The sequence below is a fragment of the Enhydra lutris genome, unplaced genomic scaffold (assembly GCF_002288905.1).
Source record: "Enhydra lutris kenyoni isolate GAN:26980312 unplaced genomic scaffold, ASM228890v2 scaffoldscaffold48, whole genome shotgun sequence".
NCBI classification, from domain to species: domain Eukaryota; kingdom Metazoa; phylum Chordata; class Mammalia; order Carnivora; family Mustelidae; genus Enhydra; species Enhydra lutris.
The window spans coordinates 3,285,527-3,311,967 of NW_019154132.1; the positions used below are offsets into that span (position 1 = coordinate 3,285,527).

General features: G+C 45.4%; 1 protein-coding gene and 1 pseudogene across 1 annotated transcript in view; one reads left to right on the top strand and one right to left on the bottom strand.

Moving 5' to 3' along the window:
* LOC111156662 (tubulin beta-2A chain) overlaps positions 1-7,589 on the bottom strand; it is a 19,607-nt gene extending 12,018 nt beyond the window's left edge. The window contains exons 1-2 of the mRNA XM_022517698.1: positions 7,482-7,589; positions 7,027-7,136 (exon numbers count right to left, since the gene is read on the bottom strand). Of these exons, the coding sequence (XP_022373406.1) occupies positions 7,027-7,087 (61 nt within the window). The 5' untranslated portion in view covers positions 7,088-7,136; positions 7,482-7,589. The remainder of the gene's footprint in view (positions 1-7,026; positions 7,137-7,481) is intronic.
* Positions 7,590-8,221: 632 nt separating this feature from the next.
* Positions 8,222-26,146, top strand: LOC111156671 (annotated as a pseudogene).
* Positions 26,147-26,441: the final 295 nt, after the last annotated feature.

Sequence of the window (26,441 nt, forward strand, 5' to 3'; positions counted from 1 at the left end):
TTCCTTCCTTCCTTCCTTCCTTCCTTCCTTCCTTCCTTCCTTCCTTCCTTCTGGGGGAGCTTATCTCCACAAATCAGGTCTCAACTCCATTGTCTCTTTCTCTGTGATACTCCCTCCTTTGCACCTCATCATATGGTGTACACACCTTCATATTATAATCCCGACCCTTCATCCCTGAGATTAATTTAGCAAGGAAAAGGACTACTGTAGAAATAAACACATAGAAGAACGGAGCAGGCAGTGAGCTGAGACACTGTTTAGATGCTCTCTCCCCCTCCCAGTCCCAAGGGTCTGCAGGTCGGTGGGTGTCGCCACACTCTGCCAGAAAGTCGGACCTGAGCACCCCCATGGCACTGGACCAGCTCCTGGAGGAAGTGTGGAACCCAAGAGGGCCCAATTCCCATCACTTTCCGACTTTCTGGCTCCCTCGCCACCTATTTTCTGAATATAGGCTTTTTTTTACCCCAAAATCTGAGTTGCAAAGAATCTGGGCGAGGCCAACCACACTGACTCCCTTGCGGCCAAGCGAGGTGCACAAAAGGTGTGAGTCATTTTCTTGGAAGCTCCAGGGCTCAAGTGATGCTCTGTTTCACTGTCAAGGCGAGTGGCGGTTACGGAAAGGTTGACGTCAGCATTTTCCTCCTGGTGGTGAGAAAGCCATTAGGTTGTGCAGAGCCTAATAATTCTGCCTTCTGCCCCAAGTGTGCTGGGGAGAGGCTTCCAGTGGTGGCCGGTGGGGAGTGACAGGAGTTGCTGCAAATTCCTGTTGCACTGGAACTTGTCCCGTGCATTCTCAGTGCCCCGCCCCAGACTGCCAGTGTTTTAGCCCATAATGTAGGAGCCACCCCTTCTCTGCCCACCACCAGCATGGTCCGCCCAGCTTGCTCGAGAACGGGCTTGGCACTAAGAGCAACCACCACCACTCCTTAAATACCCTGGGGGGGGGGTGCACTCAATGTATGAAGTGCCTATTTTTTAGCTGTAAAATACTGAGGTACATTTTTGCAAAGTGTTTATTGGATCAAGCTCATCTAAATTGTGGAAAACTACAGCCTGCTGGGGTCTGCTACATTATATAGCTGGGACTCTTCAGAGAAACCCCGAAATTGTTTCTCATTCCTGCTGCCATCTTTTTTCCCAACTAAGTGCCAGAAGTGCTTAATTTGTCTGTGCAGAAATACAGTCATTTATTTGTAATCAGTTTTGTTTTATTTTATTTTTACTGGAAGCCTGTGCGTCCCACTCTCCTACTCCCTATACCCCTAATACCCCCTCGGGCAACCATCTTGTTCTTTGTGTTTATAGATCTGATTCTGCTTTTTCTTTGTTTGTTTATTCCTGGTTTGGGGTTTTTTTTTTTTTTTTTTTTAGATTCCACATGTGAGTGAAATTGTGGGGTTTGTCTTTCTCACTCTGACTTATTTCATTTAACATATATCCATGCTGTCAAAAATGACATGAACTCATCCTCTTTATGGCCGAGTAATATTCCTGTGTGTGTGTGTGTGTGTGTGTGTGTGTGTGTGCACATGCTCGTGCACACGCATGCTCAAATGCCACATCTTCCTTATCCATTCTTCTGTCTATGAACCCTCAGGTTGCTTCTATATCTTGGCTGTTGTAAGTAATTCTGTAATAAACAGGGAAGACCAGTGTTTTCATTTTCTTTGGATAAATACCTAGTAGTGGAGTTACTGGGTCATATCATAATTCTATTTTGAATTTTTTGAGGATCCTTCCTACTGTTTTCCACAGTGGCTGCACCAGTTTACATTCTCACCAGCAATGCATGAGAGTTCCTTTTTCTCCACATCTTTGCCAACATTTGTTGTTTCTTGTCTTGTTGCTTTTTGCCATCCTAACAGGTGTGAGGTGATAGGTCATTGTGGTTTTGCTTTGCATTTATCTGAGGATGAGTCGTGTTGAGTATCTTTTCATGTGTCTGCTGGCCATTTGGATGTCTTCTTTGGCAAAATGTCTATTCAAGTCCTCCGTCCATATTTTAATTGGATTTTTTTTTTTGGTGTTGAGTTTTATAAGTTCTTTATATGTTACGAATATTAACCCTTTATCAGATATCTGCAAATATCTTCTCCCATTCAGTAGGTTGTCTTTTGGTTTTGCTATTTCCTTCACTGTGCAGAAGCTTTTTAATTTGATGTAGTCCCAATGGTTTATTTTTGCTTTTGTTTCTCTTGCCTCAGGAAACATTTCTAGAAAAATTTTTCTACAGCTGATATCAGAGAAATTGCTGCCCGTGCTCCCTTTCTGGTTTCAGTCTCACATATAAGTCTTTAATCCATTTTGAGTTTATTTTTATGTGTGCTATTAAACAGTGGTCCAGTTTTACTCTGTTATGGTTTTCCCAACACCGTTTACTGAAGAGACTGTCCTTTCCCCATTGTATGTTCTTGTAATCAGTATTCTTTATGCCTAGTTGTCATGTAGCACAAAAATAATAATAGCCTGCATTTCAAATATGTGGTAGATTAGGTTTGTTAAATTTAGTATTTGACTGTACCAAATTTCTGGATAACATGCTGCCAATATTCTTTGGTTTTTCATAATTACAAGGAATATTTATTTCCACTCTTTTAATCTCTCCAGCAAGGCCGATTTTACCCATTTTACTATTTTACCCCTATAAGCATTGCACTTACTAGTTTTCAAGACCTGAGAAAATGTTTGAGATGAGTGTGGGGGGAGATAAAACTCCAAAATATGAATATGAAAAGAAAACTGCAGTAGTAAAATTAGCAAATGTTCAATGACATGTCTATCAAACATAGCATATCAATTAGTCAAATGCAACTTAACTTCTATATCATAACATAAATTACAATTAGTGTAAACATTTTACAAAATAGATTATCTTCTGTAAATACATGATTTATTTACAAAGAAATAATTAGGTTTTTTTTGATAGCTAGAAGAAAGAAGGAGATTAAAGAACATGGAGGAAAAATGTTGGAAAAGGCATCCTCTGAGAGAGATTTAACAGAGTCGTGAACATTGATAAAAGAAAGGGAGGAAGGGGCATCTAGGTAGCTCAGTTGGTTAAACACCTGCCCTTGGTGCAGATCATGACCTCAAGGTCCTTGGATTGAGCCCTGTGTCCAACTACTTGCTCAGTGGTGACTCTGCTTCTTCCTCTCCTTCTGTGATCTCTCTTGCTTTTGTTGTTTCTCAAATAAATAAGTAAAATCTTAGAAAGAGAGAAAGAGTGAGAGGGAGGGAGGGGGGGGGAAAGAAAAGCAAGAGAAGCAAGAAAAGCAAGCAAACTAAAAAGAAAGGAAGGAAGAGAAAGGAAGGGAGGAAGGGAGGGAGGGAGGGGCATGTTGGTGCACAACTACCTTGGTGAAAATAAGGATGTGTGATCCTCAACCAGTCATTTCCCCTCACTGGTTGGCAGGGGGCGCACTGGCCAAGGGTAGCTTGGTTGTGGGGGGTGTGGGGGAAGAAGGGAAGGTAAGCCCTTCTGGTGAGTTGTAGGATGAGAAGCAATGTGTAACCAGAAATTCCTATGTATGGGGTGTTTCAAAGTCAAATTTTTGCTAACTCAGGGAATACTGTGCTGATTCACAGATGACTTCTTTTTTTTTTTTTTAAGATTTTATTTATTTATTTGACAGACAGAGATCACAAGTAGGCAGAGAGGCAGGCAAAGAGAGAGAGAGGAGGAAGCAGGCTTCCCGCTGAGCAGAGAGCCCGATGTGGGGCTCGATCCCAGAACCCCGGGATCATGACCTGAGCCGAAGGCAGAGGCTTTAACCCACTGAGACACCCAGGCGCCCCTCACAGATGACTTTTAAGTTTGGATAGTTTTGCAATTAATGAGGCATCTGGATCCCACTGAGATACCAATACTGATATCAGAGCAAGGAAGCTGAAAATAGGGCCCCGGCGGAGAGTCTCCACAGTGGGGAGAGCCCACCACAGGCTGAATATAGGAACAGTAAGAGAGGGAAGGGGCCCGGCAAGACCAGGAGATAAGTCAACAAATGAACTGTCAAGTCTGACTAGATAATGCTGGGACCAGAACCTGCAGTCCAGTCTACAGCTGGAGCTGAAAGGAAGTGATGGGAAAGCAAGACAGGGAAACAAGGAAGTACAGGTGAGAGGAAAGTTAGAATGGGCTCTCGACCTGCAGGGCTGCCGCACAAATCTCATGTTGCTACTCTGAGCCCAAGATAGAAATTTCCACGGTAGCCGCCTGCAGTTGCAAATTTAACTTACCGAGTTGGAACTAGTTCTAAGGCAAATTGTAAGAGGGATTAGGTTTCTCTTTTGATTCTTTCTCCACTTCTTGCTACTCTTTCCCAAATTTGAGCACATGGGCTCCATCCCCTTATGTAATTCTGTACCAAGGAAACGATTTAATACTAGTCAATTAAGGTCTTATTTTGATGAGTATATTAATTCTTCCAAGAATATTCACATAGATCCATAGACTTCCAAAGGGACCTGGTCAAAAGGGACCTGAAAATCACATTTACTAAAGTTAAAAAATATTCCAAAATCAATCTATCTTGGTTCCCCCTCTCCTGCAGAATTCCGAACAAGAAGTCACATAGCCTATCCTTGAACACCTTCGTTAACGGGACGCTCATTACAACATCCACTGTTGTACTGTTGTGTGACGAGTACTTTCCAGTTGTTACTTCATTTAACCCTTACATTGACCCTCTGAAGTAGATACTATTAGAACCATTTGTTTGGAAAAAGAAGCTAAGGCTTGGAGAGATTGAATACTTGCCCAAGGCCATACAAATAGTAAGTAGAAACATCACTTAGTCTGTTGAACATAGGTTCAGATGTTGGAACCCGTTTCAAAGACCACGTGTTTTCAATTCCCCAAATGGCCCATTTGTGGTAGGCAGAATTCTAACACAGCCCTGGGAGCCACCCAGCCCTGGTGTGCACATAATTTTCCCAGTTGTTCCAACACTCATCTAGGTACCTCTGTGAAGGGATTTTGCAGATATAACTAAGATTCCAAGTGCGTTAGCCTTAAAATAAGGAGATTATAGGGGTGGGCCTCCTAGAATCCGGTGAGTGCTTTTAGAGCAGAGAATTTTTTTTCCAGCTGGTGACAGAAGAGGATATCAGAATTTCAAACCAGTAGAGACACTCTCCTGCTGGCCTTGAAGGAGCGGCGAGCCTGTTGTGGAGAGGGCCATGTGCAGGGAGCAGCAGGCAGCCTTGAGGAGCAGAGAATGGCCTCTGATCACGGGCCAGCAAGCAAACAGGAAACTCAGACCTACGACCACGAGGAACTGAATTCTGCCAACCACCCAAGGGCCATGGAAGAGGGCCTTGGGCTCCAGATGGAGCAGCTTAGGGTGGTCAGTTGAGGACACGAGCAGGAGACCCGCGACTCATGACTACAGAAACTGTAAGACAACTGTGACACTTTAAGCCACTGAGTTTGTGGTAACTTGGTACATAGCAATAAAAAACGATAGCATCGCCTTTTGGGTGAGTGTCTCAGGTCAGTCCCCCAGAAACCAAACTGAGACAAGGGTCTGAGTGAAGTTTACCCCAAGAAGCAGCTGGAGGGTAGCAGGGAATTGAGCCAGGAAAGGAAAGTCCCCAGATTGCATTTGCAAACAGGTGCTGGGGTGGGCATGGGGCTCCATGCAGGGGAATCTGTAAGGGACGAGGACCACCATCACCCAGAGCAGTCCCACCAAGAGCCAGGGAAGCTAGGCTATTTAGCCCCTCATCTGCCCTTCGGTAGTCCTCCTTCCAAAGGGGGCATGATGGGTAGGACACACAGCAGGGAGTCTAGGAAGAAGCGACTAAGGAGTCCCAGGAACATGGGCAAGTACCGACAGCATCTGTTATAAAGACATTACTTAGAAAGTTCCTTCATATCTATTGACACATACCCTTCAGCCATTGGTCCCCGTTTGGTTCCTTGGATAAAAATGTCTGTCTTCGGGATGCCTGGGTGGCTCAGTTGGTTAAGCAGCTGCCTTCGGCTCAGGTCATGATCCCAGCGTCCTGGGATCGAGTCCCACATCGGGCTCCTTGCTCATCAGGGAGGCTGCTTCTCCCTCTGCCTCTGCCTGCCATTCTGTCTGCCTGTGCTTGCTCTCTCTCCCTCTCTCTCTCTGACAAATAAATAAATAAAATCTTTAAAAAAAAAATGTCTGTCTTCAGCATCCTCTGCAGATGCCTATAATTTCCATACTCCTGAGGTATTGCTTCACCAGTTAAAATTTCCAGTCCCTTCCTGGACTCCCAACCCACAGCCCCATGAAACAGGATTTTGAATTCAGAACTAGTTCGATGGTCTTGATTGCGAGCTATGAATGCAGCTCTGACCACGTCAGCTTCTGGGCAGCCTTGTCCTGCTGATGACTCATGGGAGGTTGTCCTGGTTCTGTTGTGGAGCTGCTGAGAACCCTCTCACCCTGCCTGTTCCTGCTGTTAGTGTTTAGATTGTAGGGAAGGACGTTTCACCTGGGGGAGCTTCGGCCCCTTTAGGGGATTGATAAAGGCACTGTGTTCATGACTCATTTGTGCAGGTCTGCATTCAGTGTTTAACAGACCTAAAGTAGATACAATAAATGGGTGAGGGCAAAGGCACTTATGATCAGAAGAGAAGATGGGCTCCAAGCCGCTGGCCCCACTCTGGTCATAACCTGCGCCTTTGGCCTTTGGCTTCCTGACATGGTTACCTGCCGGCCCTGGTCCTCTGATGTCACCAGCAGCCCATTAACTCCTGCTGCAAGGTTAGCCACTACTCTGTATTCTTCACGGGTCACAGGCTCCTCTGCAGTGGGGGGCATATGGGCATATGGGCATATGGGCCCTCTGCAGGCTGATACTATTCCTTGAGCTGCCTAGAGATGGGCCAGAGTAGGGGCTGCCCCAGGATTCGGTGGAATCAGGCCAGGACCCAGGGCTCTCTGTGGACACACGGTCTCTACCTTGGCATGCAACCCTAAGAGCGGTGATTTGCACAGTGCTGAGAAGGGAGACTCACTGAGCCAGCTGCCACTGATCACGACTACATACCGAAGACAAAGTTGTCCGGCCTGAAGATCTGGCCGAATGGCCCAGACCTGACGGAGTCCATGGTGCCCGGCTCCAGGTCCACCAGGATGGCCCGGGGACGTACTTGTTACCTGTGGGGAACAGAGCCGGACTTAGATGTGCAGCCGGCAAAGGCATCACAGACAAGGCTGTGCCCTGTGCGCCTTTCACAGCAGAATCATTAGAGAAAATTCTAGCATCCGACACAAAAGTGAGCAAACAGAGGTGCTTTTCTGCCTCAGAAGAGGGGATAATGGCATGCTTAGTCATGGCCAACATGCAGGAGTCGTGAGGAACTATCTAACGTCGTTTTTAGCAGCTGACATTTAAAACAAATGCAAGAAGCATCTCTTTGTCATTTATCTGTTCCTCATCCATTCTGTCTGCCACAGTATGCAAAGCAAGCTTGACTGGGCAAAAAACATTCAAATAATCACCAGCAGCTTCATTGTAGTACACGTTGATTCTCTCCAGCTGCAAGTCACTGTCTCCATGGTAACTGCCAGTGGGGTCGATCCCATGCTCATCACTGATCACCTCCCAAAACTGGGGAGAAAGAAAAAAAATCACATGATGGGCTGACATCCTAAACCTCAGTAAGGATGGCCCTTCTCTCCCTCTCATGTCCTTGGAACAGCGGCCACTATGGTCAGCCAGTGAAGGAGTCTTAGAGCTGCACCCCCATTCCTCCAGGGGCTGCTGCAGAGGGGCTTGGAAATCCGCAGAGCACTGGCCATAGGATGGTGACAGGCTGAAAAGCTGAGAAGGGCACGGAGGGTGGGCACAGCAGCTGCCCTCTTCCAAAAGCCATGGATGCTGGGGAGGCCATCACCCCCAGGCAGGGCTGAATGTCACAACATCCCAGCTGATGGGTGGGTCTGGGAGGACCCAGGACCATTTGGGCCCCGCCCCTTGACTGCCTCCAGGGATCCAGGTCTCCTGGTGCAAACCCCACCCAGCCCTCCAGGCATAGTTTAGATAGTGGTTTTAGACCACTGACATCCATAAGGTCTGCTGGTCCCCTCCCCCATCCACGGCAGGGGTGGGTGGGGAAGGACAGGTTGGAGCAGTCTGGGATCCCCACTGGGGACAGTGGGTAGAGCTGGGCACGGTGAGGGCACAGGCTTCGTTGTGAATTAGTAGCAGGAAAGGGGGCGGGGAGGTTGGGGTGGGCAATATGGCGGTTGTGAAAAAGACCACGTCCTTGTCCAGGGGCCCGCCCACACCCTTGCACCAGGCTGGCTCCTGCCTTGTCCAGTGTGGTCGGCAGTCCCAGCGCCGGGACGTCACCTGCCGCCTCTCAGACAGGAAGCCAGACTCCGACATGATGTCTCATCATGTCGATGGTGCTCATATTAGGGAAATTATCTACCGTTCTGATCTGAGAAATCTGCAAGCATCAGACATCATTTAGAACAGACCTTTACAGGCAGAGATGGTCAGGACTGGCAGGGACTGTGTGGATGAGGAAGGAAAGAGATGTGGGGCTGTAGGTGCATAATCAGGTTGCCCAGCTGGAATATTTTTCTCCATAGTCAGCAGATTCTCAAACTGAACTATTAAGGGGACAACAAGTTCACGGGTATGCTTGTTTAAACTTGGTGCAAGCGAAAATTTATGGGCTGTGGGTGGGGGAAAACCTGCCTACAGTTGGTTGAAGCAAAGCAGAGGGTAAGAAATGGGCAATTGTGAACAGTTGGTCATTGCCTCCGTTGTTTCAGAGCTACAATATGCTGTTAAATGCTGTGGGGGATAGAATAATGGTCCTTGTGAGGTTGGTGTTGGTTCAATTAGTTATCAAGAGTGGGCTGACTCCCACTGTTGGCTCTGAAGGACTAGTTGTTATCATCGGCTGGGCATGTCCCTCTACTGACAGGTAGGTGTTAGAAGTCTTCAAAATCAGGGGTGTCATAAGAGGTATACTTGGGAATATACTAAAAGGAATAATGACTGAGGGTTAAATTAGGGAGTAAACCACAATTCGGAGTTTGAAGGTAGTTATTCGAGCAGGTTCTGAGATGTTGGGTTTGAAGCATACTTAATGGCAGAAATGAAGAGGACAGTGGCAATTTGATGGATTTCCTGATGTGCAGTAGATATTTCTGGTGGAGGCATAGACATTTATGGGAACTCCTGCACAGTGGTTACTTCTGCTCTTTTGGGAAGCCAGAATCATGGCCAATGCCAGATACCTGTTGAGGCCTATTTCACTGGGGTTCTCCATAGTTCTCTGTGATGGTGTTGGGTCTTTGGTAACATTGTCCATAGTTCTGGTCATTTCCTGAGGCAGAACATAGAAAATGGAGATATTCTGGTAGACTTTCTGAATGGCTCACATAGTCACAGCTCCAGGCACAAAGATTGCCCACATGTGATCTGCTGTACCAATCAAGCCCTCTGAGAGTCCTCTAGCCGCCTAGCCTCTTTTTCTAAGGCTTCCTAGTAACCTGGCAAGGAACGAAGGTAAAGCCTGTCTGGAGCTGGGATTCCACGTCTAGGCTTGTAGATGTAACATGCTTTTGTAAGCCTTTTGGGCCAACTAGTGCCTGCAAAACTGAAATCAGAGGTGAGAATACAGCTGTGGGGATAAAAGCAGGCAGTCCAGCTGAAGATTTGATATGGGCTCATAAAATTAGCTCAGTAATAGATAATAGATCCTCAATAACACGATCTATTCCGAATATAGGCATTCTTCTCCCTTTCTTTTTGAATGCTCCTCCCGCTGGGAGACATTTGTTTAACTAAGAGATCATATGCACCCAGAGCTTGCACCCCTCTTTTCGACCATGTCCCATATCCTAGGATGTCTGAATTTCCTGCCCAAACTGCTCTGAGCCCACTTCTAGTGAATGTAGAAGTCTCTCTTCCGAGTCTTCCTGCGGACAGGTCATGACTGCTGTATGCACTTTTAGGACCAAAGGGAGACTGCAAATGAAGAGGGGTGATGAAGTTTGGATGTGTGCACTGGGACATCCACAAACATGCACATGAGGCACAACAGAAACTCTGAACCCTGTAGTTCAAATGAGCTTCCCTGGTTGGCGATACTCCATGCACATTGTCACACATCATTGCAGTAAAAGTAACGTGTCCTGACTCCATGGAGTGACAACAGAAACTCTGTGTATAGTCCTCCTCTGGACTCTGGCTTTTGTACCTTTCCCTTGGCTAATTTAATCTGTAGCTTTGAAAGACTTTACCTATAAAAACAAATCTGTAACTGTGAAGATAAGAGCTTTCAGTAAGTTCTGTGAGTCTTTCTAGTGAACTATCAAACCTAAGGGTGATCTTGGAGATCCCTGACCTTGCAGCTGGTGTCAGAAGTAAAGATATTCTTGGAGACTGTTCCTTCTGACTTCACAGTTGGCCCAAATGCTTCTCAGTTTGTGTCAGAAGTGGGACTCACTAGCCTGACTCATGAAACATGGTTCAAGAAGAGAAGGAAAATGGGTGGGGGTTACTCAGGTGGCCACAGGGTTCCCTAGAATACAGGGGAGCTGTGCTGCCTAGTTATTAGAGGCAAAAGTTGCCAAAAGAGAGGCGCCTGGGTGGCTCAGTTGGCTAAGGGTCTGACTCTTGATTTCAGCTCCAATCATGATCTCAGGGTTATGGGATCCAGTCCCACGTTGGTCTCTGTGCTCAGCACAGAGTCTGCTTGCTCCTTTTCCTCTGCTCTTCCCCACTCCTGCCCCCCATGGCACTCTCTCTCTTTCAGACAAATAAATAAATAATTTAAAAAATTTTTTTAAAGTTGTCAAAAGAATTTAGAAATGACGGCTCCAACTCCTGAGGATTGGGCTCACTGGGTGTATAAGGAAGTGCAAAGTAACAAGAAACAAGCAAATATTAATCCCTTGGTTGTTATTATTGCCAATAACCAAAATGAAAGGTAGATGTTGGGTGGATCTTCAGGCGGAGCCAAGACTGGAATCTGAGTTATCACAGGACTACCACCAAAAGAAATAGTTCAAGTGAAGCCACAGATAGGCAAGATTTGAAAGATAATGGGGGGAAAGGCAAAGGGATGAGGTGTGGGATATAGACTGAGGCTCATGGCAAAAGCCTGGGAGTGCCACTGAGCAATGACCCCTGGGATTGCTGTTTGAAAATTCCAGAACATTCTCATTTAAAAAACAATTATAGCTTGCTATTTGACATTGATTGAAATTGTTCTTATGACTGAAGAACATAAAATAATCTTGAAATGCTTGAAATTTTGAAATAATGTCCTGGGTAGTGTCAAAAATTACTGTAATGGGGAGGGGAGTGCTCAGAAGATTTCCATATAATAAAAAGGACGTTTACATAGGAAATGGTACCAAGGGAATCCAAGGAAAGGTACGCATGAGCAGGGAGCTCCTTCTCCTTTAGGACTGACTTTGGAACCATCTGACATGCTGCTGGACGCTAAAGCCACTTGGGTGTAGCCATATAAGCAACTCTCTATTGATCAAGAAAGAGCTGCTTGATTGATGGATAGCGATTCCAAAGTGAACATTTCCAAGCATCCTGTTTGGAAAACTGCCACTCTTATCAAAGAGTGTAAAAACAATTCAGCTTAGTGGGATGAAATGTATGCTATTTGCCTCTGTCTTTGTGTTCTGATTCATGATGGTGGCCAGTGGCTGGGCCATGGGATCAGACAGATGGACTATGGAAAGCTGACCTCTTAAAGGAATACCATAAGGGGCACAGCCATATGAAAATCACTATGAGAATTTGAGGGGGTACATCAAAGTAGGACACATCATTGCCCATGAGAAGGACCTCCTCCTGGTATTGGAAGTGGCTGGAGTTGGCAAGTGGCAATCTTTGAGATGGCCATGGAATAATGCATAGGTAGGCCCTATAGCAATGCAGAGATGGGCAAATTTAGACACATTCCTCCTCTACCCTATAAGGCACAAAATGCCAACTATACAGTCTGTCCATAAGAAAGAGGCTGTAGGTGGTTCTGAGGCAGCCTCCAAGGAGAAGGCCACACACATAGCTGTCAAATTGGACTGATGTGAGCAGCCCCTAGAGACTCCAGCTGGGTTCCTGCTGTAATAGACACTTGCTCTGGATTGGGTTGTGAATACCTGGTGGTTGAGGTGAATGTTCCAAATACCAGAAAAGCACTGGACTAGAAGATTTTGTACCAATTTGAACCATCAAGGCACATTTCCTCAACTTTGATCAACTTTGAATATACTTTGATCCTGATAGTTTGAAGATGATTAGAACAGACGATGATTAAGGCATGAAGGGCAGGCTTACATGGCCTCATGAGTCTGTGCTGTGTTATTACTCTACAATTCTTCCCCATGGAACCTCCACTTTATTTTTTCCTACCTGATACGGTGGCCCTGGGAGCAGAGCCACAACCACAGGTGCCAGTGGCAAGGATGATCCCTAAACAAAAAACTGTCACTACACCTTTAAACCTTCTGTCAGAATTACTAAGGGCCTGATGGAGCAGGTGGTACATTTATCTCATCTTGCAAAATTGAGATTAACAGTGAATGCAGCTATATTGCCTAGGGGTGAAGAAAGTCCACTATTTCTGTACGTATGTAACCCTATGTACCTGTATAGGAATGAGAGTGGATTGAGGGTGAGGTACTTGCTGGACTGGTTTTCCTAATGGCAATCTAGACCAGCACATTAGCCAAACCCAACATATTTTCCCAAAAGAGGTGGAAACGCCTGGTAAAATTAAACTGGTAAATGTGGAGTTCTATACAATGAAGGAAATGCAATATTATATTGGTGCCTTGAGAGAGACTCTGAGCAAGAGATGGTATTGTCTCTTAGCTCAATTATACTCGATGCCTTGAAAGGTGGGCCCATACACTGGTGGACTACTCTTGCCTTTGGAAGCTTGACAAGGTCGAATGGAAGCCTACAAAATGAGAGCAGTGTGACTCAGGGAGACACCATGAGATAGCACAATGGACTGGACTAATTCCTAATGACTCAGTGGGGCTCTGGTAGTGTGGCATATTTCTGACTTGCCATGCTGGGATATGACGTACCACTGGCCCTGTTGATGAGATTCAACCATCTAATGTAAATAGGTCTTCTGGTAATACTGATACTCATAATCAAATATATTGAGAAATTGAGTTAAAGCCTCATCGGGATTAATAAAATCACTATCTTGGGGAACATCTGGATTTAACTAACCATAAACCAATATTTCTGCTAAATAGTTCTGTACGAGGTTATTACAAGGACAAACAGCAACACATCAAGAGAGGACAAGAGTAATCAACCTAGTACAAAATGTGAATATCTATGTCATGGCTTTATAGCCATGTGAATTAGTTGTTTGCCATTGCTTTGTCTAGTAAATACTGTATTAATCACAGATGCCCAGACAAAGGTGATGGTTTTGCTATAACAGAGTCTTGGCCAAAGGCCAGGGGGTGGTCTGTATAGTGAAGACTCAATCCAAAGAGGGGTCTGGCCTTTGCTCTTGGCTCCTGGAGGTGATTTTTTGGCCCCTGGAATGTCTAATAGGACCATCTTTATTTGCTTGAGGGTTTTGGCCATCAGACAGTCTGCCAATGTGCTTTATGGTAGGGGCTTTGGTACTAGTTCAGATCTCCAGGAACTAGAGACTGAAGGTATTGGCTCAACCTCCAGGATGGGCTGGAGACTAACGGTTGGCCACGGGAGCAGTATGTGTTCCTGGTGGCAGGAGATAAAAGTCCTCCCCAAAATTCTGGACACCAGAGGCTCAGGCGAACTTCCTTGGTTGGAAATCCTTGGTGTGTGTTGTCACACACAGAGGCTGGGAATGAGCATTGTCCTTGACACTGCGGGGAAGGGATGACTGGAATCTCGATATTCAGACCTTTGGGACTCTTCCCCAAGTGCCTTCTTTCTTGGCTGATTTTAATCTATATACTCTCCCCATAAGAAACCATGAACATAACAACTTTCAATGAGTTCTGTGAACCCTTCTGACAAATTGTTAAAATTGAGGATGGTTTTGGGGGCTCCTTGAACTTGCACTTGTTGTCAGAAGTGAGGGCAGTCTTCTGTGTGGACACTTTGTGTCCTCTAGAACTTCGTAGTTGGCCTGGCCGCACTTTGTCCAGGGGATGAAGTGAATATTTACTCTACGAATGCTGAAACTTCCAGCCTTCTACTCAGCAAGCAGAATACTGGCGGCCAGGCAGAAGAAGCAGGATATAGGTGGGGATAATCTGGGCTATATGATCATTTCAAGAACAAAGATATCATAGTAATGATTATGTAGGCTATCTTTTGCTGCACAAAAGTCCACCCCAATACTTTGTGGATTAAGACAAAGTATTTATTATTAATTATAGGTTTGAGGTCAGCCGAGTGGTTTCGTGACGGGCCAGTTCATCTGGGACTTGATGTTCTGGGGTAGCTTCGCTCATGTGTCAGTTGATTGGCAGGCTTGTTGGTCTAGCAAGGGGCTTCTGTCCTGTCTGGCAGTTGGCTTGATGCCAGCTGGAAAAGCCATGTGTCTTGCATCATCCATCAGGCTAACCACACTTGTTTATATGGTGGCAAAAGGGTCTCCAGTGGCAGGAGAGGGCGAGCCCCAATCCACAAGTTCTTTTGCTACCCTTCCTTGTATCACACTTGCTAATGTCCCGTTGGTGAAAGTAAATCATGTAGCCCAACCCAGATTCAAGAGTCAGAGAAATCGACTCCACCTCTTGATTGACAGAGTAGCAAAATCACATTGCAAGATTGTGTATCCGTCGGTTTCTCTAGAAACAGAACCAATAAAGCCTGAACTCTGTAGAGCAGGCCGACGTGCTGGAGACTCGAGCAGGGTTTCTAGGTTATGGTCTTGAATGGATTCATCTGTGGGAAACCTCAGTCTTTGCTCTCAAGGCCTTCGACCATTTGGACGAGGCTTATCCCTATTATGAAAGGTAATCTGTTAAAATGTGAAGTAAACAGATTGCAGTGTGAGTCATGATGAAATACTTTCCCAGCAGCATCTAGACTAGTCTGTGACTGAACAGCTGGGTTACACAGCTTAACCAAGTCGACACACAAAATTTCACCATCACAGAGCAAATAGTCAGCTCTCATTCAGTCTTGTACGCTGTCACTGATAGTTCCCGGACCAAATAACCAGACAGATGCAGTTCTCTGTAGCATTGACATTTTCTTTGGTCTTAGAATCAGCAGACTGAATAACTCTTACCAGCAGTGGAAGTGCTTCTGTACAAAAAGGACGGTAGTTATCTCCACCATACTGTGCCATGACTCCCAAGCCATATGCAGCTGCTTGCCTGACTTCCGGGCTGTTGTCACATACATATTGGAGCATCGGCCTTAAGAAATATTCTGCATATTTAAATGAGGCTGGACTACAGTGTTCTATGACATCATCAAAGATGCACATTCACCCAAGGAACTCCATGCTCAAAAGGCTCCGTGCAGGGGCCTACAGATCCCAAATAGCCTCTTAGTGTCTCTCTCTTAAAAATGGGCACACAAGTGAAGACGACCAGGTATCCGGAAGACAGAGGCTCAAACAAGTAAGCCAAGATTAAGAACAAAGAAAGAAACATGGAGAAAATTATGAAGGGAAAAGGGAATGTCCTTCAAAAATCTTATGAATCTCGCCCGAGAAGAGATGATAGTGTACCCATGAAATAACAGAATACGTAGAAAATGAAATTAAAGAATTGAGAAAAATTCTTAGAAATTAAAAAAATGTCAGAGCGTGATTGAAAACCCAGTTGAGATACTGGAAGATAAAGCCAAGCAAATCTAAAAAGTATCGGAAAGAAGGGCATGGGATAGAAACTAGGAGAGAATTTGATTAAAAAATTAGAGGACTAGCCAGAGGTCCAAGATCAGATGAATAACAGCTCCGCAGAGAAGCAGCTGAAGGAAAAAAAAAAAGCGGGGGGCGGGGAATGATCATACAAATATATGAAGAAAATGACAGAAGAATGTGAGTTTCCAGATATAATTCTGTATGGTGGAGTCTACCACCTCCTGACGATCTGAATGCATGATCCAGTTACTTGAAAATTCCTTGTCTCCCATCGGTCTCTTGGGAAACAGACTCGGAGAGATTTGCACAAGGAGCATATTGGAGAACGAAGGGAGCCGGATTAGGGGAAAGGGGAAGCTGAGGTGTGCAGTCCCAGGGGAGGCTCTGGAGCTCAGATGACTCTTCAGGGACGTCCCAGTTTGAGGCAAGGGGGCTAAACCTTCACACCTTCCCCTCACCAGGCCTTGTATATGCAGCAGGTCCCCGGGGAAGGGCCCACGCCTGTGGGTGAGGCTGTTGGCTAGCTGAGGGCAGCTAAAAGAGCAGAGCTCTGCTGAGGCCGCGTCAGGGGCCCAGCCGCCAGGAGCCCCAGAGTCCTGAAGGGGGAATTCACTTCCCTAATTCACCTGGAAACTTCTACTTTTAAGTCCTTTGAAGTTCTTAACGCACACATGGTCAGCAACCTCTCGTTCTGCTGCGTGGCTTGTCTGCCTACTGGGGGAGTGTGGTATGGGGTGCCTGTGCCAGGCCCAGGCTTGGCAGGGAGGCCCAGCCCTGGCCGGGGTGCGAAGGCGGGGAGCGGCCACAGTTGTGGGGCACTGCCTGGGATGGGAATGTGAAGTCTTTCTGAGGAGCGGCATCAAAAGCCCCATTGTTGTCACACAGTCAGTAATATGGTTTTTTTTTCCCCAAGATTTTATTTATTCATTTGAGAGAATGAGAGACAGAGACAGAGAGAGAAAGAGCACAAGCAGGGGGAGAGGCAAAGGGAGAGGGAGAAGCAGACCCCCCTGCTGAGCTGGGAGCCCACCAAGGAGCTCGATCCCAGGACCTGGAGATCATGACCTGAGCCAAAGGCAGACACTTAACCGACCGAGCCACCCAGGCGCCTCAGTAAGATGGTCTTTATCAGTAATGACGCTGCTGTTTCCCCGTCAATATGTCCGACTCCCGCAGCCAGCCCTCACTCGGTCTGAATCCAAGCAGACAACAAGGGAATGCTATTGATGGGCTCTTCAAAGCCTACTGTGCGGCTGTGCTGATTCAAAGAGCATCGAAGACATTTTAAACATTTCAGATTTATGGAGGGGATAAGCTAGTAGTATTTGCATTTTTTAAAAAGATTTATTTATTTATTTGACAGACAGAGATCACAAGTAGGCAGAGAGGCAGGTGCAGGGGTTGGGGGGCACGGGGAAGCAGGCTCCCTGCTGAGCAGAGAGCCCGATGCAGGGCTTGATCCCAGGACACTGGGATCATGACCTGAGCTAAAGGCAGAGGCTTTAACCCACTGAGCCACCCAGGCGCCCCAGTATTTGCATTTCAAGTGATTTTTTCCATTTGTAAGAGACTGATCATCTAATGCCACATAATAACATGCTTATTAGGTGTTGAATATCATTTCAGTTACAAAAATTGAATGAACATCTCATTTCTTACCAAAATGGTTTCTGTATTAGATCTCTGTGCCATTTATTCAGTGGTGCCTATTCCATGCAACATGTTTGAGAGATGAAGGGAAAAGAAGGGAGATCCACACTGAGCTCCTTCTGTACTCTACAATCAACTAAGACGCTTTACACACGCACGCACATGCACACATGCACAAGGTAGAGATTAGCTCCTCCTGGTGCATGAGGACACTGGTTCGGAGGGGTTAAGAAAATGGCCTGGCATCGTGCAATGCCAGCAAAAAACTCAGCAGTTCCCTCTCGTGCTGCCTGACAGCACATTTTCTGGAGTTTCACATACATAGTTTCCTAGGTAACCAGCACACAGCCTCCAGGACTGTCTGCATGAAAGGGAAGGGGTGGGGGGAATGCATCTACTCTTCCCCTCATTTCCTGCATCAGCAATGCCATGGCCCTTTGTCGGGGTGTTAATGTGGTGAAAACAGAAAGCCCAAACGCTTGCCTGTGGGATTCTGCTTCCAATGAGATATTTCTACTCACTGAAGGACCAGATGCATTGAGAAACTTGCCTGTCAGAGCATGGAGCCTGTTTCTGTTTTTATTCACTCCCCTGCTTTCTCCTTTTCTCTTGGGCTTTTTGTGCTTGCAGCAAGTTCCCTTTATTAGTGGGCGAGAGTAATGAGTACCCCTTATTCAAATGAGCCTGTGCCCTTGAGAAATGCTAGTATCTCTTCCGCTTTGGGCAAAGGGCTCTGGAGCGTCCGTACAGTTTTGTGGACTGGCCAGTGACCAGGAAAAGGGCCAGGGCTGGCAAATGTCTGTGTCACCTGACCCATTCACCCTAACATGAAGTCTTTGCTTATTATCTTCCATCTGTGATGGTCATTGCAGATGGCCCCTGGGACCGGAAGAATTTGCTCTCCTCGGCCTGCTGCAAGAGACAGGCTTAGGCTGGGAGATTAAACAAGCAAGGGGAAGGAGAGTTGAAGCAGTTCACTCCTTCAGCACCGTCAAGAATTTGATCTTCATCAATCCAAAGCATTCCCTATACTAAAAAGCTGAAATGCACTTGGCTTTTATGAACAGCTCTCTTATGATAGAAATAATAATGAAATTTAAGCTCATGGGTGTTGCTGCTAAAAACCATTTTGTTTCAGTAATGTTGTGCTCAAGGAATAAGTTGGAAATGTCTATGCCCAGCCCTATTACATATGGTTACACCTTCCCTTGCCATTTGAAATGTCAATGAACAGCTATAGCATGGCCACAGGTCAAGGTCAAGAGGCATCAGCCTAGCTGCAGGGCAAGCCCGCAGAGCTAGGAAATGGTGGGCTCAAATTTTAGGGATGTGGGAAGGCATCAGCATCCAGGGGTCTGAGCTGATGGATGAAGGTGGTTGGCAGGATTTCTGGGCACGGACTGTGCCCCAAGTCAGACTTCTAGTTTTGAACAGGCAGTGGACAAGGCAGGGACAAGGCTCAGTGCCCAGGCGGGTGGGGCTGGCAGCCAGTTCCAGCAGGAAGGTGGGCAGAGCCAGTTCGCAATCCCAGGACTCTGCAGCTGGCAGCTGGATATTAGGCGACCCTCTTGAATTAATGATGTTTCCTGGGAGTGGTAATAGCATTATGCTTATATAAGAGAATGTCTTTGTCCTTAGCAGGTGTATACTGAAACTTTTAGGAGTGAAATGTTAAGATTTCTATAATCTACTTACAAATAATTCAGCAAAATAACGTGTACACACACACACAAGCAAATGTTACACAATGGGTAAAACATGATAACTGTTGAAATTAGAAGAAAGTTATTCAAGAATTGACTGAGCTATTCTTTCATCCTGTAAATTAAAAAAAAAAAAAATTTATTTATTTATTTGACGGTGAGAGAGAGCGCACGCACAAACAGGGGGAGCAGCAGGCAGAGGGAGAGGGAGAAGCAAACTCCCCGTGGAGCAGGGAGCCTGATCCTGGGCTCCATCCCAAAACCCTGGGATCATGACTTGAGCCAAAGACAGATGCTTAACTGACTGAGCCATCCAGGTGCCCCCATCTTGTAGGTTTTAAGTGTTATTGTTTAAACACTTTTTTTTAAAAAGGGTTAATGATTAATTCCAGACCTGAAACATAAAAGAGACTTTTTAAAATACTAAGTGGTGCAGTTAGTTAATGTTTTGCTGACTTCCTCTTTATAAACATGGTATAGTCCAGAAAGGATAGAATAAGATAGAATTTTTAATGCTATGGTTAAATCCACCAGTTAAAAAAAATATGTTGCATAAAGCAGGCTGGTGCGTTCTATTTTTAGCTTGTGTTTTCTTGTTCTCACATTTTCAACGTTTAATTGTTTTCCTCATTCAGAAGAACGTTTTATCTGACTACCCATCCTGTGGCAGGAAGTAGAAGGGAGTGCTGTCTGGAGATTAAACCACAAAAGAGGACAGCAAGTCTTCCAGATCCCTGTCGTGGTTCTGCTTTTCTAACCCTGAGGAAATAACTCCATCAACCAAAACACACAGAGCTGCCACACTTGTACCTAATTAGCAAGATCATTAAAAATGGGGGGAGGGCATTTCTATTTGGTTGCTTATGTGGACAGAACATGAACACACGGCTCAAATGGGTCAATGCGTGACACTCACATGATGATATCTGTCTCCCCTCCTGGACTTAATATACTTAAGGGCAGGAACAGTGTCTCTCCTACTTATATTTGTATTCTGATTGCCAGCTCCATAAATATGTGTTGAGTAAATGAGTAAGTAAATGAACAAATGAATGAGCGAAGAAAGTAGAATTAGGAGATGTGACAATATTTAAATTTCACATTAGCCAAGGATTGTGCAAATCCACAATACGATTGTTTTTATGTTTTATTACGTTCGTAGACTCAATATAATAGACCATTATAGGAGAAATGCTTAGTTAATGACATAGCATGATACGCATTTAAAATATCTGTGGAGTTAAGCAATGATGAAAGCTAATATTAAAGAAATGAAACTAACTGCTTCTGTTAGAGCAGTGGGATTTCAGGCAGCCTTCTTTAGTCTGTGTACTGTTTGTTTTTAATCAGAATAATTTATAAATGGGCATGACCCCTGCAGGCAAGCAAACACAAACTATTTAATATATAAGAAAACTGCACAACATGGAAAATTACTTGCCTCTGTCATGAGGAATGTAGATTCAAAGGACATGTTTATTTTTATTAGGATATTGGGAAGGAGAAGAGAGATTCAGGAAGTAACAAAATCCTGAATCACATGGAGCCTAGTGCCCCGGCCTTGGTTCCAGAAGCCAGAGTTGATTCGAAGGCGTAGGCAGGGCAGTGCACATAGGAAAACCAAATGTAACTTCCATGATAAATAGCATCACCATACGAGAGGGTAGAAGGTCAACTTGAAATGGAGGAATATGTCTCATGAGTGGTCTGTTTAATGCTGGACAGACTGTAAGGCTCGTCATTGTGAGGGTTAATATCGTGGTCCCCAGGTGGACGCAGGTCAGGTCATCTGCAGATCGAACCCGCAAAAGTGAGCTGCACTGCGCTCAAAGGCACTGTGGTGGATTCCGGCATGATGTCCCCAACAACATCTGAGTGATGCTCATCCTCACCCATAATTAAGAAATAGAAATAAAAATCGGGGCACCTGCGTGGCTCAGTGGGTCAAGTGGCTGCCTTGGGCTCAGGTCATGATCTCAGGGTCATGGGATTGAGCCCCGCATCAGGCTCCCTGCTCAGTGGGGAGTCTGCTTCTCCTTCGGCCACCCTTCCCCCACCCGTCACTGCTCATGCTCTCTCACTCGCTCAAATAAATAAAATATTTATAAATAAATAAATAAATAAATAAATATGGGATTGAGGTATTTTTCATCAGGTTGGTCAAACTTTTGAATCTGATTGTCCATTATTAGAAAATACAAACTTTTAGAGACACCTGGGTGGCTCGGTTGGTTAAGCGTCTGCCTTCGGTTTGGGTCATGATCCCAGGGTTCTGGGATCGAGTCCAGCATGGGGCTCCCTGCATGCTTCTCCCTCTGCCTCCCTCTTCCTCTGCCTCTGCCTGCTGATCCCCTTGCTTATTCAGTCTCTATCTCTCTCTGACAAACAAATAAATAAAATCTTTTTAAAAAAGAAAGAAAATAGGAACTTTTAGGACTTAAACATAGGTATACAAAAATTTTTAAGTTTTTCTAAAATTAATCTTGATTTCTAACTCAAGAGCCGCTGTTCTGTTTGGGAGAAATAACAACTTCAACATAGCCCGTGTAGGTCTTTGTTTGTCCAGTTGGGAGAACCTCAGTCACCTCAGGGCTCTTCCCCTCCCGCCTCCTCCCTAACATGGATTTTGAGCAATAGAGGTGGTGGTGATGCCAGTCCGGGGCGGCGGGGGGGATGGGGTTTTCCAGAGAGGGGCATCCTGCCCACCCTCTCTTCTGCCCTCCATCCAGCATCACCCTCCCCTGGAGTCTCACGTTACAGAGTTCTCGCTGACCTATCCTGTCTCGACTCATTGTGATGGTTAATTTTACGTGGCATCTTGACTGGACCGTGGGGGGCAGGGCAGATATTGGGCTAAACATTATTTCTGGGAGGGTGGTCCTGGATGAGATTGGTGCCTGAGTCGGGAGACTGAGCAGAGCAGATTGCCCTTCCCGGTGTGGGCAGGCGTATTCCATCCACTGGAGGCCCAAAGAGACGAAAGAGATGGAGGTTGGGAGGATTTGTTCTCTAGCAGACTGTGGGGGCAGGGATGTCTGCCTTCTGCTCTCGACACCGACTCGCACCATGGGCTCTCTGGATCCTCAGGCCTTTGGGCTCAGACTGGAACTACACCCCCGGTGTTCCTGAATCTCCAACTTGCAGATGGCAGACCGCAGGATTTCTCTGTCTCCGTAATCTTGCGAGCCAATTTTTAAAAAAAGATTTTATGTATTTTTGAGAGAATGAGAGAGAGCACGAGCAGGGGGAGGGGCTGAGGGAGAAATAGGCTCCCCGCTGAGCAAGGAGACCAAAGCAGGGCTCTATCCCAGGACCCCGGGATCATGACCTGAACCTAAGGCAGATGCTTAACCGACTGAGTCACCCAGGTGCCCTGTGAGCCTTTTTTCTTTTTTTTTTTTTTTTTAACAAATGTCTTTATGTAAATATCCTATTGGTTCTGTTTCCCTGGAGAACCCTGACTCACATACCGCCTGTCTAGATAATGAGGACTCTGGCTACCTCTGTTCCTCCTAGTGAAAACATGAAATTTTCTGAGGCTCTCTTGCAATGTTCTGGGGCCCCAAAAGGCTCCCAGGGGCTGCCTCAGGACCTCTCAGTCCCGACATACAACGCAATTTCTACTCTACTGCTAGCACATCAAACTGGTGGGAGAGAATGTGGCTGGGTTTGATGTGCCATTTCTCAAATCCAAAATAGAAACCGGTATGCAGATTTCTGGCTTGTGAAACTACCTAGGACTTCATCGGCTAGGATGTTTTTGTCTAGGAGGAATGGAAGATACAACTGAAAATGCCTTTCGCAAGAAGAAATGTGTTATCCCATATAACAAAAATATTATAGGAGTAGTTCTCAAGTGTGGTCTAGTGACCCCTGGAGGTCCCTGAAACACTTTCAGGGACCTCTGTATGATCAAAACCGTCCATTCCCAGTACAGGATAGACCAACGGGTTTTAATTGTCATAAACCAGAAGTCATGAGTTATTTACAAAAAGCTTATTTCAAAAAAGGTTCTGTAAAAGTTTTATTGAAATACAACCACACTCATGTGTTTATGTATCATTGTGGCTGCCCTTGGGCTACACGAGCTACTTGAACAGTTGTAACAGAAACGTCAAGGCCTGTAGAGGGGAAGATATTTATTATCTGACAATTTATGGAAAAAAATGTACTGAGCCCTGTAATAAAGTATAGGTATTTTTGGAGATCATTTCGGAGTCTGCATTATTAATAACCTTTAAGGAATTACAAGTTGTTAAGTTTTTGGTGTCTACCAAAGAAGAGTACCCACAATTATCTGAACACAAATAAAAATACTCCTCCTTTTCTCCACTACGGATCTGACTGAGGCCAGATTTTGTTTGTTTGTTTGTTTTTCAACTGAAACAACAGATGAGAACAGATTGAATGCAAAAGCAGTTACAAAAATTCAGTTGTCATGGGACTTATGAAAAACCAGACATTAAAGAGATTCGCAAAAATGTAAAACAATGTCACTCAGATCCCTAAGTTGTTTTTTTTTTGTTGTTTTATAAAACACTGTTTTTCATAAAAAATGTTTGTTAATGGTAAAATGTAATGGGTTTTCAATGTGAACATAAATTAATTATCTATTTAAATTCATAATCATTACACCTTTTTAAATGTTCTCAATTTCGATTAATAATATGGTAAATATTGACGGCGATAACCCGCATTCACAAAAACTTGTTGGGATCTTTGGTAGTTATGAGGAGTGTAAGGGGGCCCTGAGGCTGACAGGTTTGAGAACAGCTAGTTCAGAGCTAGCACAGGTCCAGGGTTGGTTATTCCATCTCACTGTCTTTACCTCAGACCCAGGTGTTTTCTAGACTCTTACTCTCAGCACACTCTTGGCCTTCCCCTTATGTCAGCTTCCCTCATGAAGCCTATGGCAATGTTTCGTGACATCACATGCTTTCAGAGGCAGAAAAGGCACTACTTATTTTTGCCCAACTATTTTTAAGAACAAGGAAAACCTCCCTCAGAACCAGAGTACTCTTTGGTTTTTATTTATTTTTTTCTTTTTTAACCACATAATAACCCCCCCCCAAATAAAAGCCTCATTAAAAGGAGTGTATGGGAAGTAAATTGATTCCAGACCAACCCTTGTGCCATAAACAATGAGAGCACCGGACAAAATCTATGAAGCAACTGTTTTCAGTCCCCAGAAAACAGACCTAGGAGGACTGATTGTACCTTCTGGAAAAAAAGAGAAACAAATGAGGTGAACCCTCCAATCACTTGTGCTTTCTGCCTGAAGAACCTTCTGAACCATGGCACAGAGAGAAGGCATCCACTCAGAGCCCAGCTGTCTCGCTGAGCTGAGAAGACAGAGACTCCCTTGGAACACCGAGGGAGGTCAAAGCGGCAAAGCCATGCAAAGAAATTGCCCCATAAATCTGCATGGCACCTTTGAAGGTTCTGGCTGAAGGCTGGCTTTGTGATAACAGGTGAGATTCCCCAAGGCCAAGCAAAGATCAACCACCATGGGAAAGATCAGCTATTTGGTAATTATTGCTCACATGGGACTGGAGACGTTTGAGTTGGGACCAGCCACACAGAGATATTTCAGTGAACTACCCAGGATATCCCACAAATGTCCCACCTTAGGACTAGAACTCAAGTAGCACTGAAGGAAAGGCTACACCAAACCCACCCAACAGAGCTTGGAAACAAGGCTGGGAAGGACCACGCTGATCTAGAAATACATTAACTACCTGCAGGGGCAAAGCCCAACACTCTTTGCAAGAAGACAACCAAATCCACATGCTTAAAAGTGAAACTTCTGCAATGCCCTACATTCAGTTAGAAGATGCTAGACGGGAAAGGAGGAAAATGTGATCCATAATCAGGGGGAGGGGGAATCAAGACAATAGAAAGAGAGCCAGAAATGACAGATTTTTTTAAATGTCAGTATGAGACAAGGATTTAAAAACAGCTGTTATGAATATATTGAAGGATTTCAGCGGTCAGTGGAGCAGGGCTTGGGGAAGAGGCCGTGCTGGCCTGGCAGCCAGTTAGGGGGCAGCTCTGCATGAGATTGGTGGGGGCCCGCAGGGCCGGCGGAGCCGGGGGTGGGGCATCTACTGGTTGCCAAGCTGGGCACCACAGCCCTTTGTGCTGCAAGTGCGTGTGCTCCTGCGCAGCCTCACCACGATGCCTTCCACTGAGGCCTCTTTCTCCTCTGCTACCCAGAGCCATGGGGCTAAGCCGGCTGTGAGTTTTTAGGAATCAGCTACCCTAGAAAAAGTTTTACTCATCTGAGCCCCCTTCTGAGAATCATCCCCCACAAACAGGAAAATCCTGGTGCCTCCAGCTGGGGTCTGGTGCTCCTCTCTGCAGGGCCTGTGGCTGTCGGTTCCCCCAGACCTGCCCTAGATGTCACAAAGCATATTACTGCAGTAGGTAGCTTCCTAGTCTGGACCAGAGACTGGGACGTGAGCAGGCTTATTCACCAATCATCTGGACAGGAGAATTCCAGACTGCCACCTCCTCTTTCCAGGACTTGAAACCGGAATGGAAACAGAAGATGGGATTACACCTGAAGTTGTAGAAAAGGATGATGCTGCAGAGATGATAGAAAGCGTGGGAGAAGTGCCTGAAAGAGAACTGGATGCCCTAGCAAAACATGAATCCAGGGAAAATAGCACTTTGCAGAAGTTTAAACCCAGAATAGCTTCTGAATCGGGACAAATTCTCAGAGATTGGCAGAGGGATTGTCCTCATCTGGATTCCTGGGGAAAAGAGCCCTCAAGTAAAGGATATTCCAGATTTCCCCTTTTGTGCCAAGAGAGTGTTTGAATTCCAGGCCTGTCTCAGTGGTTCAGCTGCCTTGGGGCAGACACGCGGGGCATGTGCGTTGACGAGGCCACCTGGCAGGGCTCCCCAGAGCTCAAAGCTATATACTGGGCACTGGCTACACAGAGCAATCCGTAGGAAGCAAGATGTAACAGATTCACCTTAAAGACATTGTTGTAAAACCTTTAAAATGCTGCTAATCTCTTTGACTTCCAAAAATTCCATGTCTTGGACTTTATCCTAAAGAAAAATGATGCCATAGACACAAGTAAAAAATGTTGTTTTAGGTATTGCTTATGATGCCTAAAAATTACTGAAACAGAAATTTCCAGTGACAGGGAATTAAATAAATTTTGGTAGATCCATGCAGTGTGAGGCTATGCATTTTAATCTCTTTATTGTACAGATTTAATCTCTTAATTGTAGAGACCTGTATGGACACCACATAAGATATGGATTTA